The sequence below is a fragment of the Tympanuchus pallidicinctus genome, unplaced genomic scaffold, assembly GCF_026119805.1.
Source record: "Tympanuchus pallidicinctus isolate F22 unplaced genomic scaffold, pur_lepc_1.0 scaffold3, whole genome shotgun sequence".
NCBI lineage: Eukaryota > Metazoa > Chordata > Aves > Galliformes > Phasianidae > Tympanuchus > Tympanuchus pallidicinctus.
This window is the reverse complement of record NW_026294747.1, coordinates 101,136,467-101,152,485: the sequence shown is the minus strand read 5'-3', so window position 1 is coordinate 101,152,485 and position 16,019 is coordinate 101,136,467. Positions and strand designations below refer to the sequence as shown.

General features: G+C 36.0%; 1 protein-coding gene across 2 annotated transcripts in view; it reads left to right on the top strand.

The window, feature by feature from the left end:
• The window catches only part of KIF15 (kinesin family member 15), a 34,360-nt gene that overhangs the window by 3,535 nt on the left and 14,806 nt on the right, over positions 1-16,019 (top strand). For both annotated transcript variants that reach the window (XM_052694275.1, XM_052694276.1), the window contains exons 4-20: positions 237-313; positions 1,145-1,182; positions 2,737-2,834; positions 3,207-3,386; positions 4,124-4,333; positions 4,427-4,552; positions 5,352-5,474; positions 6,200-6,323; positions 7,921-8,012; positions 8,750-8,959; positions 9,728-9,905; positions 10,337-10,478; positions 12,787-12,928; positions 13,201-13,398; positions 14,293-14,400; positions 15,099-15,204; positions 15,585-15,750. In XM_052694275.1, coding sequence (XP_052550235.1) covers positions 237-313; positions 1,145-1,182; positions 2,737-2,834; positions 3,207-3,386; positions 4,124-4,333; positions 4,427-4,552; positions 5,352-5,474; positions 6,200-6,323; positions 7,921-8,012; positions 8,750-8,959; positions 9,728-9,905; positions 10,337-10,478; positions 12,787-12,928; positions 13,201-13,398; positions 14,293-14,400; positions 15,099-15,204; positions 15,585-15,750 — 2,318 coding nt within the window. The remainder of the gene's footprint in view (positions 1-236; positions 314-1,144; positions 1,183-2,736; positions 2,835-3,206; positions 3,387-4,123; positions 4,334-4,426; positions 4,553-5,351; positions 5,475-6,199; positions 6,324-7,920; positions 8,013-8,749; positions 8,960-9,727; positions 9,906-10,336; positions 10,479-12,786; positions 12,929-13,200; positions 13,399-14,292; positions 14,401-15,098; positions 15,205-15,584; positions 15,751-16,019) is intronic.

The window sequence follows — 16,019 nt, the reverse complement described above, 5'->3', positions numbered from 1 at the left end:
TTGAAACCATATTGTGGTGAATTTTACTCAGTTTTTTCACAGTGTTCTACGTCACAAAGGCTCACCATGTCCTATGACTTTTTTTGCTGTGAGAGATCTCCAAGGGTCGTGATAAGCTGTCTGACCCTGAATAATGCAATTATTTTATACGTTATATTGTTATCACACAGAACAGGCTGATAGAAAAGATACTTAAACTGCTGCAGCCAAGTGTCTTCTCTTTCCTTTGTCCCCAGGAGTCAGTGTTCTCAAGTGTGGCCAAAAGTATTGTTGAATCATGTATGAATGGCTACAATGGAACCATCTTTGCATAGTAAGTCATTTAATGGTTTAATTTCATAGAAATTACACTATTTGAGGAGAGTTTGTTAATGACTAACAGTGGTTTTAATTTCCTGAGTGCTTAATGTTAGGGTAAGCTCTGAAAATGCTTCCTTAGTTCAGAACAATGAAGAAAACGTTCTTGCCCTATTGAAGTTTACTTCTTGTTTCAGCTTTCAAAGTGTTTTCAGAGGAAAACTATATCTAAGATAAGTAGCATTAATATCACCATATTAACTGAAAATATTTTCTCACTTTGCAAACGGAGTAGGCACTTTTGTTAAAAATACTAACTTGGAGGGCTGATTTATGGAAGTGTTACTGTTTGTTCAGTTTTAGTCTGGAAAAGCTTTTGCAAAACTGAACTCAACTTTGGAAAAATCAAGTGGAATTGCTGTGAAACCTCTCTAGCATTATTAATAACTAAGGATAATATGAGGAAATATCCAACTTGAAAGGATTTTAATTGTTAGTTTATGTATGCTACTGAGGGACATTAAACTCATTTTTTTGGTGCAGTCTTCTGGGATTTTATGTGTCTATTTGAAAGATTTTATTTTAATGCTGAGTTCCACTATTCCCTTCCCAACAGAAATGCAAAAGAAAAGGGGGAGCAAAGAGGGCTGTGAAAAAGTAATTTATCTAACATGGTCAAAATTCACTCTTCTATTTTCATATATTCTCAGCTTCCCTCTGTTTTTTTAATCTTCTGTTTCTTACATTTGAAACTGTCAGTTTTCTTTAAAAGGTACAGATTAATTTAAAAATCAGAGCTGGGATAATGCTTTGTTGTCTTACTACTACTTTTGGGGTTTTTTTTTAGTGGCCAGACTGGATCAGGAAAAACTTTTACTATGATGGGTAAGTGCATTAAGACAGCTTTATCTTACATTGATCATCGTATAGAACTCTGTATACAAGTTGTGAGTTAAGTAGTTTCTTAATGTTTTATTTCTGGAGTTGAAATGTCTCCTTGGCTCAAATGCTGGGGGCGATTGAGATTTTTCTCTTTCTGTGGGTAGCTTTAAGGTTTAAAGGAGCATAGAATCCTTATGATTGGAAGTGTTCTTTAAAGGTCATCTAGTCCAACTCCCCTGCAGTGAACACAGACATCCACAGCTACATCACACTGCCCAGGGCCTGGTCCAGCCTCACCTTGTTTGTCTCCAGGGATGGGGCATCAACCACATCTCGAGGCAGCCTGTTTCTGTGCCTCACCACCCTCACTGTTGAATCACAGAATCATAGAATGGCCAGGGTTGGAAGGGACCTCAAGGATCATGGATCTCCAACCCCCTGCCACATGCGGGGCCACCAACCTCCACATTTAATGCTAAACCAGGCTGCCCAGGGCCCCATCCAACCTGGCCTTGAACACCTCCAAGGACGGGGCATCCACAACCTCTCTGGGCAGCTGTTCCAGCACCTCACCACTCTCAGGGTAAAGAATTTCCCCCTGATGTCCGACCTAAATCTCCCCTCCCTCAACTTAAAACCATTTCCCCTCGTCCTACACGTATCAACCCTTTCAAAGACTTGATTCCCCTCCCCTGTGTAGGCTCCCTTTAGGTTGAAGACTTTTTCCTTGTATCCAATAAACGGTGTGGAGCTCAGTGCAGTTACTCTCAGTTTTTATCACGATAGATAGCAAAGTACAAGTACTCTCCTCCATCTTTTTGAGGTTGCATAATTTTGTTTTTGACAGGAGAAAAACTTTTCAGTGGAATCAAGCATTTTGAGTGAGCTGTATCAAAAAATGAGCAGTTCTGCTGTTTTCCTGTTTGGCTGATGTATTCTACATGTGTAGAAAAAATATTAATATGTAAAAAATATTTATATGTAACATTCTTTCATAGTAAAATTATAGTGAGGTTTTCAAAATAACTGGTTCTTACCCAACTAGGAATTTAAGACCCCTCAGTATATGAAACCTATTGTATTTTGTACATCATGCAGTGGTAATTTTAAATGCATTAATATTTCCCTTGATGTTAGAAAGGTACTGAACAACCAAAATTGTATGGCTGATCTGTTTAAGAGGACTACATAGGAATTAAATGAACATGGGGCCAGAACCACTGTCTGTCTGATTAGTCAAGTCAGGCTTAAGGCCTCATCTGTACTATTTGATATGGAAGTTTATGTTTCATACTATTTTAGACTTAGGTAACCCTAAAGACAGAAAATGACCTTTCACAGGGGTCACTTTGATTTTGTTTAAACCTGAATATTGTGGAATATTGTCTTGGATCATGAAAGTTGATTTCATTGATTTCTGCAGTTCACTAATTGAGTTTTGCCATTCACTAATTAAAACTTACTGAAGTCCTCTATAATGGCACCTTGGAAAAAAAACAACCAACCATTTCACTTGAGTAATACTAATTAAAACTTTTTATTTAAAAATCTCTTTAGGACCATCTGATTCTGATAATTTCACTCACAGTCTGAGAGGTGTCATTCCACGGAGCTTTGAATACTTATTTTTTCTAATTGAACGTGAGAAAGAAAAGGTACATTTATTTTATGCATACTAATGCAGTGAGGTATGTCTCGCATCAAAATTTAGCTAAGGCAGTTTTGTAGTGTGGTGTGTGGAAGTGAAGTTTCTGGGATTATGGCTGACTTGCTTAAAATCTATTAATCAGAAGCAATTGTGTCTAGCTCTTCAGACACGTGCATGCTTGTTGTGAGTCTAAAAATGCATCTAGGTTTCTGGATGTCGGTTTTCATCTGACTTTCAAGGGATGTCAGAAATGCATAACATGCTGAATATACATAAGCAAGCTTACAGCTTCATATATATAAAAATAAAATCACTGTCATACAATGAAAAGCTTAATAAAACCTAGTGCATTTATAGTGTAAATGTTTGTGTTTTGAAGGCTGGCAGTGGAAAGAGTTTTCTCTGCAAATGCTCTTTTATTGAAATCTACAATGAGCAGATATTTGACTTGCTAGACTCTGCTTCAGCTGGACTCTTTCTCAGAGAGCACATCAAGAAGGGGGTCTTTGTTGATGGTGCTGTTGAACAGGTGTTATCATCTGCTGCTGAAGCATACCAGGTATTTTTGCCACTTTTAAATGCTTGAACTTCTAATCTTGATTAATGGCCTATTTGGTAAATATTTCTCTAATTTAAGCCCTTGGTTTTTTGGGCGCTGTCTGTGATGCTCTCTCCCCCGACCTCCCTTTCCAAAGCACTGGTAAAAGTCTATGATTAGATAGCATTTCTTGACCATCTCACACGTGTAAGAAATCATAGAGTTCTAAAATATATGGAACATATGAATTGCAATCACCGTAGTCTCTCCAGAATACTCCTCACATCTTTGAAATAACAACAGAAAATTACATCCTGTGCTAATTAAGCAGCATGTGTATTTCAGAAATTGTCAAGTTGATTTCACCAAGAGTGAAGTGCACAGTACTGTTGTAACTTCAAATATTCTTTTCCTTGCGTACTGCTAACATGTACAAGTATTGGATATGTTCTACTCTGAAATGGCAATGGCACTCTAGGAGGGAGGAAATTAAAGCTGTAATTAGTTTTTTATTAAGCTTGACCATCTATCTGTATAATATTCCTCCCCCTTGTTTTTTGTAGAATCTATCTCTTTTATATATTATGTCAATATTTTTTAATGTAATATATAAAATATTGGAAAGAACGTGCTTGTCCTTGGGATTTTTGAAAGCTCTTGCACTGAAGTGTACTTACTACTGTTTATCTCACTTTCAAGTAAATAGCGGGTCCTGTCTGAAATACTTGTTTAATGTCTTTTTCATGTTTATTAATTAGGTATTAACTATGGGCTGGAGAAACCGTCGTGTAGCATCAACCTCAATGAACAGAGAATCCTCAAGGTCACACGCAGTTTTCACTATCACAGTGGAATCCATGGAGAAAAACAATGACATTGTTAACATTCGTTCTTCCCTTCTCAACCTGGTAGACTTGGCAGGGTCTGAGAGACAGAAAGACACCCATACAGAAGGACTGAGACTGAAGGTTAGTTCTGTACTATCTGTGGCATCTTTTTCCTCTTAGTTGCATTGCCCTGTCCCATCCACCAGATCTTCTCACTTGTATTTTCTGTTCTAGGAAGCAGGTAACATAAATCGATCACTAAGTTGCCTGGGCCAAGTAATCACAGCACTTGTTGATGTGGGTAATGGAAAACAGAGACACATTTGTTATCGGGATTCCAAGCTCACCTTTCTGCTACGGGTAATATAGATCCTCTGGATTTTACATACTAGTTGAGGTAGAAACAGTTTGTGGTTGTTTGGGTTTTTGTGTGTGTGTGTTTTTGAATTTATTTTTAAATTCAGCTTTGGCAAACTGAACACACGTACATAAAAATGTATGTTAGTATGGGGCATGAGGAGTAAAGCATGAAAAACATCTTTTCGCCTAAGCAGATGCTCCATTGCTGCTAACTGAAGACAAGAAATTAATTTATGTTTCCGTTTTCTTTTTACATATTTGTAAGTGTTTTTTGTATTTGTAAAGAAGTGTATGCCTTCTTTATAATTTGGGAATTAAAATTTGGGAAAGACTTTATCAGTGATATTTAGAGACTGGTTGAAATGTATGACAGGGTCTCCAGAATTAGTCTGTGTGCTAATGTGTGACACTGAGCATTTGACAAATTTCCTGTTTCCTATTTGAAAATTCATGGATTGTTTTTGAGCTGATCAGAAAATAAAGATAGAAGCATTCGAAGATGAAGCATTCTTTTCTGTGGGATGCCAGCACTCACTAGAACTCTGAACAGTTACTAATATCAGAATATTTTTTGTTTTATACGACATAGTTGTACATCAAATTTATTTTGCTTACAACAGAGATTATTATTTAAAATGGCAAAACTGCAGCATTCCATCCATTTCATGTACACGTTAGAAGTAGGGACCTCAGGAGAGTTATACCACTTTGGTGTAGCACCATTTTGCACTGTAGTTCTAGGGCTTCTTGGTGTAGCCCCAAACCTGCAAAGCTAATTTCTATGGATTTTTTTAAACAGGATTCCCTCGGCGGTAACGCAAAAACATGTATAATTGCAAATGTCCATCCAGGATCCAGGTGTTTTGGTGAGACACTGTCAACCCTTAATTTTGCTCAGCGAGCAAAGTTGATTAAAAACAAGGTAAACAAGAACCTCAATGTCTTTACTGTCTGAATCAGACAAGGTTTTTTTATCATTCAAATTACATATCTACCAACAGGATAACTTCAGTAATACACTCTCATGCTATCGCTCACTGAAATGAATGTAACATCTTAAGATATGAGTTTGCTTTTCCTGATCTTTTTTTACAAATTATTTTTGAAAAGAATTTGTTTGCTTTTGATTATGAGTTGAGAACAACTGCTGGAGATTTGACAGTGGCTCAGGACAGTGTTGGTGTTCGTTGTTTCTTCTCTGAGCACTAACATTAGAAAATGTGAAATGTACCCAAATCCGTACTAAAAGTTGTCGTGACAAGTTTAGATTAAATGTTATTCAGTACATCCAGTTTTTCTATATGCTATATGAAAAAAGTAATTTCTCGTGAGTCAAAGTATGTTTACATCTTTTGTGAAACTATTTTATTCACCACATACTGCTTAGCTTTGTTTTTCAAGATTATCTAGAGTAAACTGTACAGAAAATATTCAAATTTCTTAATCTTAATCGTCGCTTTTAGCTAAACTAAATTGTTGGCTGCTCAATAACTTGAACATTTAGCCATGAGTTCTTTCTTCAGAAAGACCTAAAGAGTTCTCAATAGTTTGATTGCTTTGCAGTCTTTCAATTTTCCTTTAACTATAAATTATAATAAGCTTTCTATTTGTACTTTCTCATGATTTTCTCTTAAATATTTATCAAAGGCTGTGGTGAACGAAGACACACAAGGAAATGTGAGCCAGCTGCAAGCTGAAGTCAAGAAGCTGAAAGAGCAACTTGCTCAACTTACGTCAGTGCCATCTATGCATGATATTTCTGTAGCACAAGGTAAGAGATTTAAAAAGAAAATTTGCTTCTTTTGTAGCTTAGAGTATGTTGGAGCTTTGTATAATTCATTATGTTTCTCAGCAATGGTTTTGTAGGTACCAGCCTGTCATGGTTTTATGATTTGTGGTTGTCGGTAATCCACATCATAACATCATACACAGATTGCCTGTATTTTATGTTGCCTCTATGTACATCCAGTATTTTGCAGAAGTTCTTGATATGTATTTCATTGCTCTCAAAAGTTTAAGCACTGGGCTGTATTTCCTGAAATAAGACCTAAAATAAGTGGTAGGTTGCCCAGTACTTCCAGTAACCAAAAATTCACATGTGATTGTTTGTATATTTAGGTTGCAGGGGCACTAAGGTGTTGATAATGTCCATCCAATCTGCAGTCATTTTAATCTCTGGGCTGGCTTTTTCTCCTCTTCCCCATTTTGCCTCTTCAGGAAGATCTTAATAAGAGTGTTTGACTTTCAATAAAAGGCTAGTTTCCTTGTAAGATGATGATGTTTTTATCTAGATATTTTTTTTTCTTCTAATAGTTTATCACTAGATGGTTATAGCTGCAATACTTTTCCTCATGGAAATAAGCTACCTATATCATGTTTTGATTACAAGGCAATAAAGTTATCTTGTAACGCCTGCTTTGCTCTCCTCTCTGGCCTCTTCTCTGACCTTGACAAGAAATAGATCCAGTTTCAAAAGATACTACAAAGGTTAGGAAGATTTGCATAATACGAAGCATCTGTGGTTGAGTTTTCCTAAGGGAAAAAAAGACTTCTCCACAAGAATATGCATTTAAATTGTAAAAAGTCAGTGATTTGTGGGGGCACCAAATCTGTTGCTCCCAGGGCTCAAAAATGTTGTTAGACTTGTGACAGAGTTCTTGAGGAAAGCAAGTGATAATGCTTAAACACTGAAGGGAGCTTTTATGAGATAGCTAATATTATAAAAGGTGTATTTACTCTATACAGATAAATCGTGATGTTTGTAATACTTGATCACATGCAAAATCTGCTTACTACAAACTTTATGAACATAATGACATTGTTTTTGTCTATTAATTGAGTATAAGGTAGTATTTATAACTGAGTAGACTTGCCTGGATGAAAGCTGTTTTCAGTTTCTGAAGTTGATTAGTTAAATCCATTTAAATCCTTGTGTGAACACTTTACTTCTAGTTTAAGTTACCAACTGTCCACTTAATTCATGTTTATTTTTCTGAATTTCCTTATAAAGCAGTTTGTGTATTTTTAATATGTGCAAACTACAATAAAAATGTGAGTAATGCGTTATCAAGCTCATTTTATAGGGTTTTTACATTTTATTAGATATACTCATTTGAACAAACTGATTGTTTAATAAAAGTTAATTATAAAGTTGTTGAACAATATTGCTAATTATAAAATTATGTACAGGGGTTCTGGTCCCTATAAGCACGCGCAGATGGCTAAGAATTATAGTCTAAACTTCTTTACTCTGCGTATCAACATGATCTTTGTAGAGGAATTATGTTGTTTGAACATGCTGTCATGTTATATGTGTATGTGATTAAGTGACATTTTAATACACTTGGCATTTGGTTCTTGCCCTGCAGGTGCTGCTGAAAAGGAGAAAAAAAATATAAATTACATTAACAACTTTATTGAAGCAATGTTGTTCTGGGAGAAATCAGAATGTGAGAAGAAGGTAAGAAAGCAGTGGTATTCCTAAGTGCATTCTACAGTACTCTCTTGTAGAAGACCAGTGAGCTTACTGAAATCAATTGATATTTATGTTTTATTTTTTCAATAAAAATACTCTGTCCAAAGCTTTTAAGCTTCAGTAACCAGGAAACGTGTCAAATAGCATTTGAGATAAAATCTTTCATCTCAAATTCAGACAAGCTATAAGCTTTCCTAATATGATTAGGTTTAGGATGTGATTTTTTTTTTTTTTTTCCATTAAAAAATTTGAACAGGAAAACAAACTTCTGGTTTTAAGGGCATCTCAGAGCATTTGGATCAACATTGTGTTTTTGATGCAAACCTGCCAGTCATTCATTTTGCTGTGCTCTAGTTCATGTCATGGTGCAGTGCTGGATCATTAAAAATTGATTGTTTTTGGAAGAAACTAACTAAAAGAGACATTCTAGGAGTGCACATGATGTGCTTCCCTGTCTGTGAATATTTAGTCCACAGAATCACATTGGAGCTGCTTCTAAGTAAGCTTTTTCAATTCACGTAGTGTGGAATTTGAGTTTTGGGTGTGAGCTGTTGCTCTGAACAGATCTGCTCCAAATGAATGATAGCGTATATATTTCTAGAAATTATCATGAGCTGAGTTTTGCATGATTCATGTGCCTACATATGTAGGTGATGTTTAAACCTTAAATTAATCTGGTATAACTATCACTTTTTCATTAATCTATGTATGTACTTTCTAAGAATTTACTAGAAAGAATTGCTCAACTAGAAGACTTGTGTGCCAAGAAGGAGAAATTCATTCAGTCCAGTAAAATGATAGTCAAATTTCGTGAAGACCATATTGTTCGCTTGGAGAGACTGCATAAAGAAGCTGGTGGAAGTTTATTGCCAAAAGAGCAAGAAGATCTCCTCAGTGAATTGAGGGAGGAATTGCAGACACTCAGAGAACAGGCAAGTCTTGTGGTTGGCTTTTTTTTTTCCTTTTTGGAAAAAATTTGTTTTGTGAGAATGGCTCACTTGATAGAGTTGTGAGATGGATGGATTCAACCAGTCTGGGAAAGACAGGAAAAAAGGGGACGTAAAGTGCTGCCTCTTTATGTAAAGAAGTATCTCCAAAACCATAGCACCTTCCATCTCTCTATTGGAAGGTGCTATGGGTGGGTTCAAGAGCCTGAGTGTTTGCATAAGCAAGTCTAGTAAGGGAGATGTGGTGGTGGGAGTATGCTGCAGGCACTATTATTGAAGTTAGGTAGTAGAGGACCCAGTCTGCTCTAAGTGACTCAGTGAGATCACAAATACTCATTCTGAGGAAGAACCCTCCTGACATCTGCTGAAAGAACAAGACAGCAGGGTGCAAATAATGTAGGAGGTCTCTCAGTGAAAATAATGTAGATGTTAGATGGGCCAACCTAGGGTTTTGCTTGAGGAAAGGAGACTTCAGATTATTGTGAGGCAGCTCTGGAGAACAAAGAAACTAAAGAGAAGATAGATCTTTAAAAATAGCTTATTCCTAGTGCAAGAATATTTCAATAGTTAGGAAAAGGAGTAGCAATTGTATAAGAAACCTAGCTTGAATCAGTCTGAGTGTCGTAAGCTTTAACTGAGAGGATGGGGAAAAATACTAGTACAGAAATCAGGTCAGGCATTATTAGATGTGTACAGTGTTGTAGTGTTGTCTGTAAAATAAAAACTGTTGAAAAAAAATAATGCTTATCACAGATGGAACAACACCCACGAATTGCCAAGTATGCCATGGAGAATCATAACCTCAGAGAGGAGAATAAAAGACTTCGTTCTCTTCAATCAGTGAAAAAAGCCCAGGAAGTTGATGCTCAGACTGTTGCAGAACTAGAAAAGGCTTTTTTGCAAGCTTCAGCCACAGAGAAAAATACTGGAGGTAAAAATATGCTGAAGTGTTTGAGCTAAATAAGCTTACTGCATTTCTGTTCTGTGCAGAGTAGTGCTGGAAATGTCTTGATGTGTGGGGTTTTTTTCTTTTGTCACAGTGATACTTGAAGACTTGAATAAAACAGGTTTAATTTGCTTTGTTTGTGTTGGCCTTCTTGCCAGGACAGCTGTGGGGTATTTGGATTCATTTTAATCTTGTGCATACCATCGCTAATCTTATTCTGTCGTCCTTATCTCTATCATGGGAGCTCTAGTAATGTTTATTATTCTAGTGGTTGTCACATGGGCTGTAGCTGATAGCTGTTCAGTTCAATCACTGTTGCTGTGTTCAAAAGTCTGCAAATGAATGCTTGCATTTGAGTAAAAGTGAAGATATTTGAGGTACTCCGCGATTTCAGAGGGGCTGTTCTTGTTCTTTAGGTCAGCACATCTATTCTAGCACCACATTAGCAGAAGGCAACTCTCTGGCATCTGTTGAGAAGCTGAAAGCACGCCTGCTACAAACTCAGAGTGAACTGACGAGTTCAAAACAAGAATATGAAGAATTTAAAGAGCTAACCAAGTGAGACAAAACAGTATAGAAATGTCTTCAGTTAAATGCTTTTAATTACTTTTCTTTTTTAAAGTGAGATTCAGATCCTGGATATATAAGAACGTATTCTTTGTATAAAAGATTCAGAAAGATGATATACACGCAGAACCTGTTCCAATCAACTCAGTTACTCCCAGACACACACACCTGTAAAGCAATCACTGCAGCACAGACACACTTTCAGATGCATTGTCTTTCCAAAAGCTTTTCCTTATGCTAAGAGGCAAAATTATGCTTCACAACATGCCAGTTTTGCACACGTCTTTGAATCACCTCAAGTCACCTGCCTCTTGGAACAAGGATCTTGGCTTAGTCACTGTGTTGAGGAAGTGTTTACAGTAACTGAAATACTTCAGGTGGAAACAGTGACAGGAACCAGTGCCTGATTGCTGTTCAGGAGTGGGAGAGATTTTTTTTGCTTGTTGTATTTTAGTGCTACAAGATTTTCACATAACTTCTGCAAGGTTGCAGGTGGGAGTCATTATAAATGTAGAATCCAAGCATTCCAGAAAGTTTTTACTAATCTGTTAATATTCATCTCCACTTGAAATATTTTTAAGAAGGTGATAAAACCACCATCCTGAGATTTGTTACTGGAGAAGTTTTAATTCAAACTGGAACAAAGGGATGGTGTCAGTAGTTCATTAATGTCCATTTGCTGTGACATCTGAACATGAGATATGGGTCTCTTACTGACACAGGAAAAAGTTTACTGTTAGTTTTTGTTTTGAAGTCAGCATAAGATGAAAGGCCTGCATAATGCTTTCAGATTTTTTTGTTTTTATAAATATATATATTTACATTCCAGTGAATAATACGTGGCTTATCTTGATCAGTTCTGTTTCTGAAAAATTCAGATCCTGTGACTACAAGATGCAAGAAAACTGAGTTCAGAAAACATAATATCAAACTGAAAAGCAAGAGAGACCTGACCTTTTTGTTTTTCATCTTGTGTCTAACATTGTTTTGCAATGATCTAGAACTGATTTTCAACATGGTGCTTCTAGAATTAACCTTTTCAGTTTTGTTTTGATTTTTTGCAAAGCAGCTTTATAATATGCACTCTGTGCATTCAGATAATTGTACAAATTACATTTAGATTTGAGTGTGGTAAATCCTATGACCTTTGTATAGCATAATGTAACAATCTACTGAGTCTATCCATTCAGCAGTGCATCTGTTGTCCAGTATCACTGATTACAGAGTTTTATTCATAACTTCACATCAGTTCATTTTCCTGCCCGTGCAATACATTTTTATCTTTTGTATTCAGAGTTATGTGCATGTCTTGATTTCTTTGTAGTACATACATGTTTTTGTTAGCAATTTCAGGCAATTTACCTGTTGAAGTCACACAGTGTACTTTTGAACTCAATGGAGTTGAGACCTCTGGACTTAATAAATGTTAAACTTGGTTCCAGTTTTGGAGTAACTGGATGCTTTATTTTGCATGCAAGTGATGACTGTGTGCTGCAACTGAATAAACAGAGCAACACTTAACAATTTTGCAAAAAAACAATCTGTTAATTTTTCTGCTGTCTCTTAGCATTCAGAACTGAAGTTCTACTTTGTTCCCTCTGTTTCGTTGCACAAACTCATATTACATGCAAAGTTACAGCATTAAACTGCCAAAAGATGAAATAGCACGTTTCCTTTTGTCTGTACACTTTGACCTTACAATCATGTCAGTAAGGCCAACAGTCATAGTAATACCTTGTAGGTCTGCAAAATACCTAATGAAAATTATTCCTAAATTTCTGCTCAACTGTTGGATTTGAGTTAAAGTGTTTCTGTAAGGCAAAATAATCTTGAAAGAGTAGCATTTCCAGAGGAAAAAAAAAAATCTTTAAAGGATTTTCTTTAATCCTGGCAAGCACCAGTTCAGACTTCTTGTATAACTGGATAACATTTTTAAAGCTTAAAACCATCTTGGTGGGGGTGATATCGCTTCCTCGTAAAAGGAATTGCAGAGTGCTCAGCTTATTTCCTACCGTGTAATGGATTTTTTCTGACAAGTTTAGTTACCCATCTGTCTTCTTCGTTATGAAAGCACAAATAAACTTCTTAGCTTTTCAATTTATTCTTTTAACACAACATAAAGCAATTATGACTTTCTTCTCAAAGAAAAAAAAAAGTACTTCCATCTTTGCCCAAGAGTACAGTTTCAGTGTGATGCTCGTTGGCAATGCTGCAGCTTATTCTTACTTATGGAAGCATATTCATTGAGAGTTTTTGACTCTGTATTTGTATTTTTTGTATTAAAATGCTTTCTAAACAGGAAAAAGCATATGGAACTGGAATCAGAACTTCAGTCCTTGCAGAAAGCAAACCAGCACCTTGAAAACATTTTGGAAGCAACCAAAGCACACAAACGCCGAGAAGTGTCTCAGTTGCATAAGCTGCACAGAGAAACTCTTAAGGTATAATTTCTTTAAAGCCATATGAGAACATTGGCCTTCATTTCTAGGATACCTTAGCCTCACTACAGTAATCTATACACGACAAACTAGGAATGCTGCTTTTTGTTCTGAACTATTTCCTTAGTTATTTCCTGCTCTAATCAGGTGACAAATCTGAAAGCGTAGTGGTTTAGAACTAAGTGACTTTGAGCAGTTATATACATGCAACACTAGAGAAAGCTTAATTCCTTACTGCAGCTAAAATAAAGAGTGTTTTGAAATGTCCATAACAGAACATAACTACTCCAACAAAAGCATACCAGCTGAGGTCTCGCCTCGTGCCACGGATAAGCCCAGAGATCTCAGATTTTCACTGTGAAGATTTTGAGTGTTGCAAAGAGACGATGGATGACATTTTTAAAGAGCCTGTTCCCCCAGAGATGAATGAACAAGCATACGAGGCCATTGCAGAGGAGCTCAAGGTGGCACAGGTGAGTGTTCAAAATAAAAAGTGAGTAACTTCATAATAAAGCAAGTTAGGGCATGAAGTAACTCCCCCACCAAATATATTTTGATGAGCATAGGAAACTAAAGCATGTTTTGAATACTTAAGCTATCACTGAAATGTTGTCTAATTACACAATGTACTTAAGAGGGATTACATTGAAAGTACTGAAAGGGATTTGGGAGTTGTGTATCTTAATCCTAGATGAAGCTGAAATTTGCAAATAGCTGTTATGTAGAAAAAAAAACATAGCCATTTCCTAAACTGTGATTTGAGATAAGCAGGATACTTAACCTTTTACTGTTCTAGCCTGGTAACTCCCATCTAAAGAATCTTCCTGATAATTGTGAAGTGACTATGTTTGGAACAAACCCCAAGCATAATGTAAAATACTGCATTATTTGAAGAAACCTGCCAAATATTGCTTGCCATAGAAGAGTGTTACATTGTTATCTGAAGTATTCTCTAGAAATGGAACTAATTTTGGTGCTTGTAAAATAGACAAAATCAAACCAGCATGCATGACAGCCAAAACTTTGTGAACAGACAAAAAGAAATGGATCTAGTCAATATTTTGAATAATGTCATTTTTAAGTCTTAGATCTCTAAGATGAATGTGCATCTGAGAATGAAACACACATGTAAGTGCTTATATGATTTGGTCCTTGTTCTCACAGATGGATTTTCTTGTCCTCTGGCAATCTAGTTGGCAATAGGAGAAATCAACTGCTGAAGTTACCAGTTGATTTTTGGATGTTCTTTTTACTGTTCGTTCAGGTCATTAAAAAAAACTTTGTATTTAATACGCACACACAACATATGGCCCTTAAAAGTAACTGAAAGATGAATGTTCTAATTTGGAATGTCTTTTGTGTCACAGGAACAACTGAGCACAATGCAGACAAAGCTGGATGAAGAGGAAAGCAAAAATATAAAACTCCAGCAACATATTAATAAACTGGAACATCATTCTGCACAAGTACAGGAGGTGAGAAATCAGTACAGTGAAGATTTATGTTTGAGTGATATCTACCACACTGAGGCTACTGTCTTTTAGTGAGGTCAGAAGCATTACTTGCATTTTGACTTTTGAAAAAAAAAATAGTAGTATCATAACTGTACAAAAAGGCAGGAACTACAATTAAAATAACAGCACAGCTTAAAAATAATTAATAAATAGATTGCAATTCTGAGCCTGCTGGATCTTAAGCTAAAACATAAGCAAATAGACAATCAGGATGTCAGTGCTTGTTTTTGGCCAACTTCATTATTTCTGAAGAAACAGAAAGGAGTCACCAAAATTTTGAACTTCAGAATGCTGAATATATTGCTTTCCTCAGTTGGAAACGAGCTGAAAAGTCATTTATATATGGAATGCTTACAAGTCTTCCTTAATCTAATAAGAAAAGGAAAAACAAGGCTTGTTGTCCTTTATCTGATAAACCTGTTTTAAAGTAGACTTCAGCTCTCAAGCTGTGCATTACTTTTAAATGATCTTTTTCCCTTTAGAGAAAGTAGCTTCTTCACTTATATTGAAGTATTTTTTCTTGAACTTCTATTGATTTCAGATTCACCTGCATCAAATTGTATTTATGATCAGCTAATGAGCAATTCTAAAACGTTGTTACAGCTCTGTGACTTAACCTGCTATGTTTATTTTCATTTAAATTTTTTCTATCTCTCCAGCTTCTTTCATCTGAAAGGAATGACTGGAGTAAGGAGCGTGAGGAGCTACTTGAGCAGATAAAACTGCTTGAAAAGCAATTTCAGGATGCTCAAAGCAAGGCTGATAGTAAGTCTGTGGAACACTGAAATTCCAAGTGAAGTTTTGAGGTTGTCTTCACGTTATGAATCAACAGCAGTACATGCTGAGTAACTAATTTGGTTTAAGATTTCAAATGTCACACAGGTTTGATTTAAAATAAATCTCTAAGAGCTGCAGAATAGCCTTTTCTCTGCTCAGTCTTCTGCAGTATGCAGTTTCGATGAGTGTTCTCTATTCATTCTGATATGAATACAGTACAGGATGCAGTATTTTTAAAAGAAAATGTGATCCAAAAATAAAGGGAAATCCTTTGGCAGTGTAAGGAAGTACAGTGATTTCTGATGGAATTTGTTTGATTCTGCCTTTTTCAAAATCAATTGACTTCTCATGTTTATTTTTTTTTTTAGTATTAACAAGTGAAGTCCATGACTTACGCATTGTCCTGCAGTCTGCAGACAAGGAGCTGTCTGCTGTAAAACAGGAATATAGAGCCTTTAGGGAAAAGCAAGAGAAGGAAATGAGTCAGCTTTCTGACAGACATATGGATGTACAGTTCAAGCTGGACAGTGTCAGGTATGTTGGCAGTTTGGTAAAATGTCTTAACCTTCCTCCTGAATGCATCTTCTGTCTGCAAACTTGTGCTTTGTATTTCTTAGACAACAAAAAGCAACTTTAAGTGTTCTTTCCTTTTTGTTTTTTTTCTTTTCCCCAATTCTTTTCAGATGCAGGGTGGAACATGATGAAATTAGCAGGAAGATAATTAAATAGGCTTCCTTAATTTTAGTTTTCTTACAGCATTTTCCCATTTAGTAGGAGACATCCAGAAGCTTAAAATACGTAGA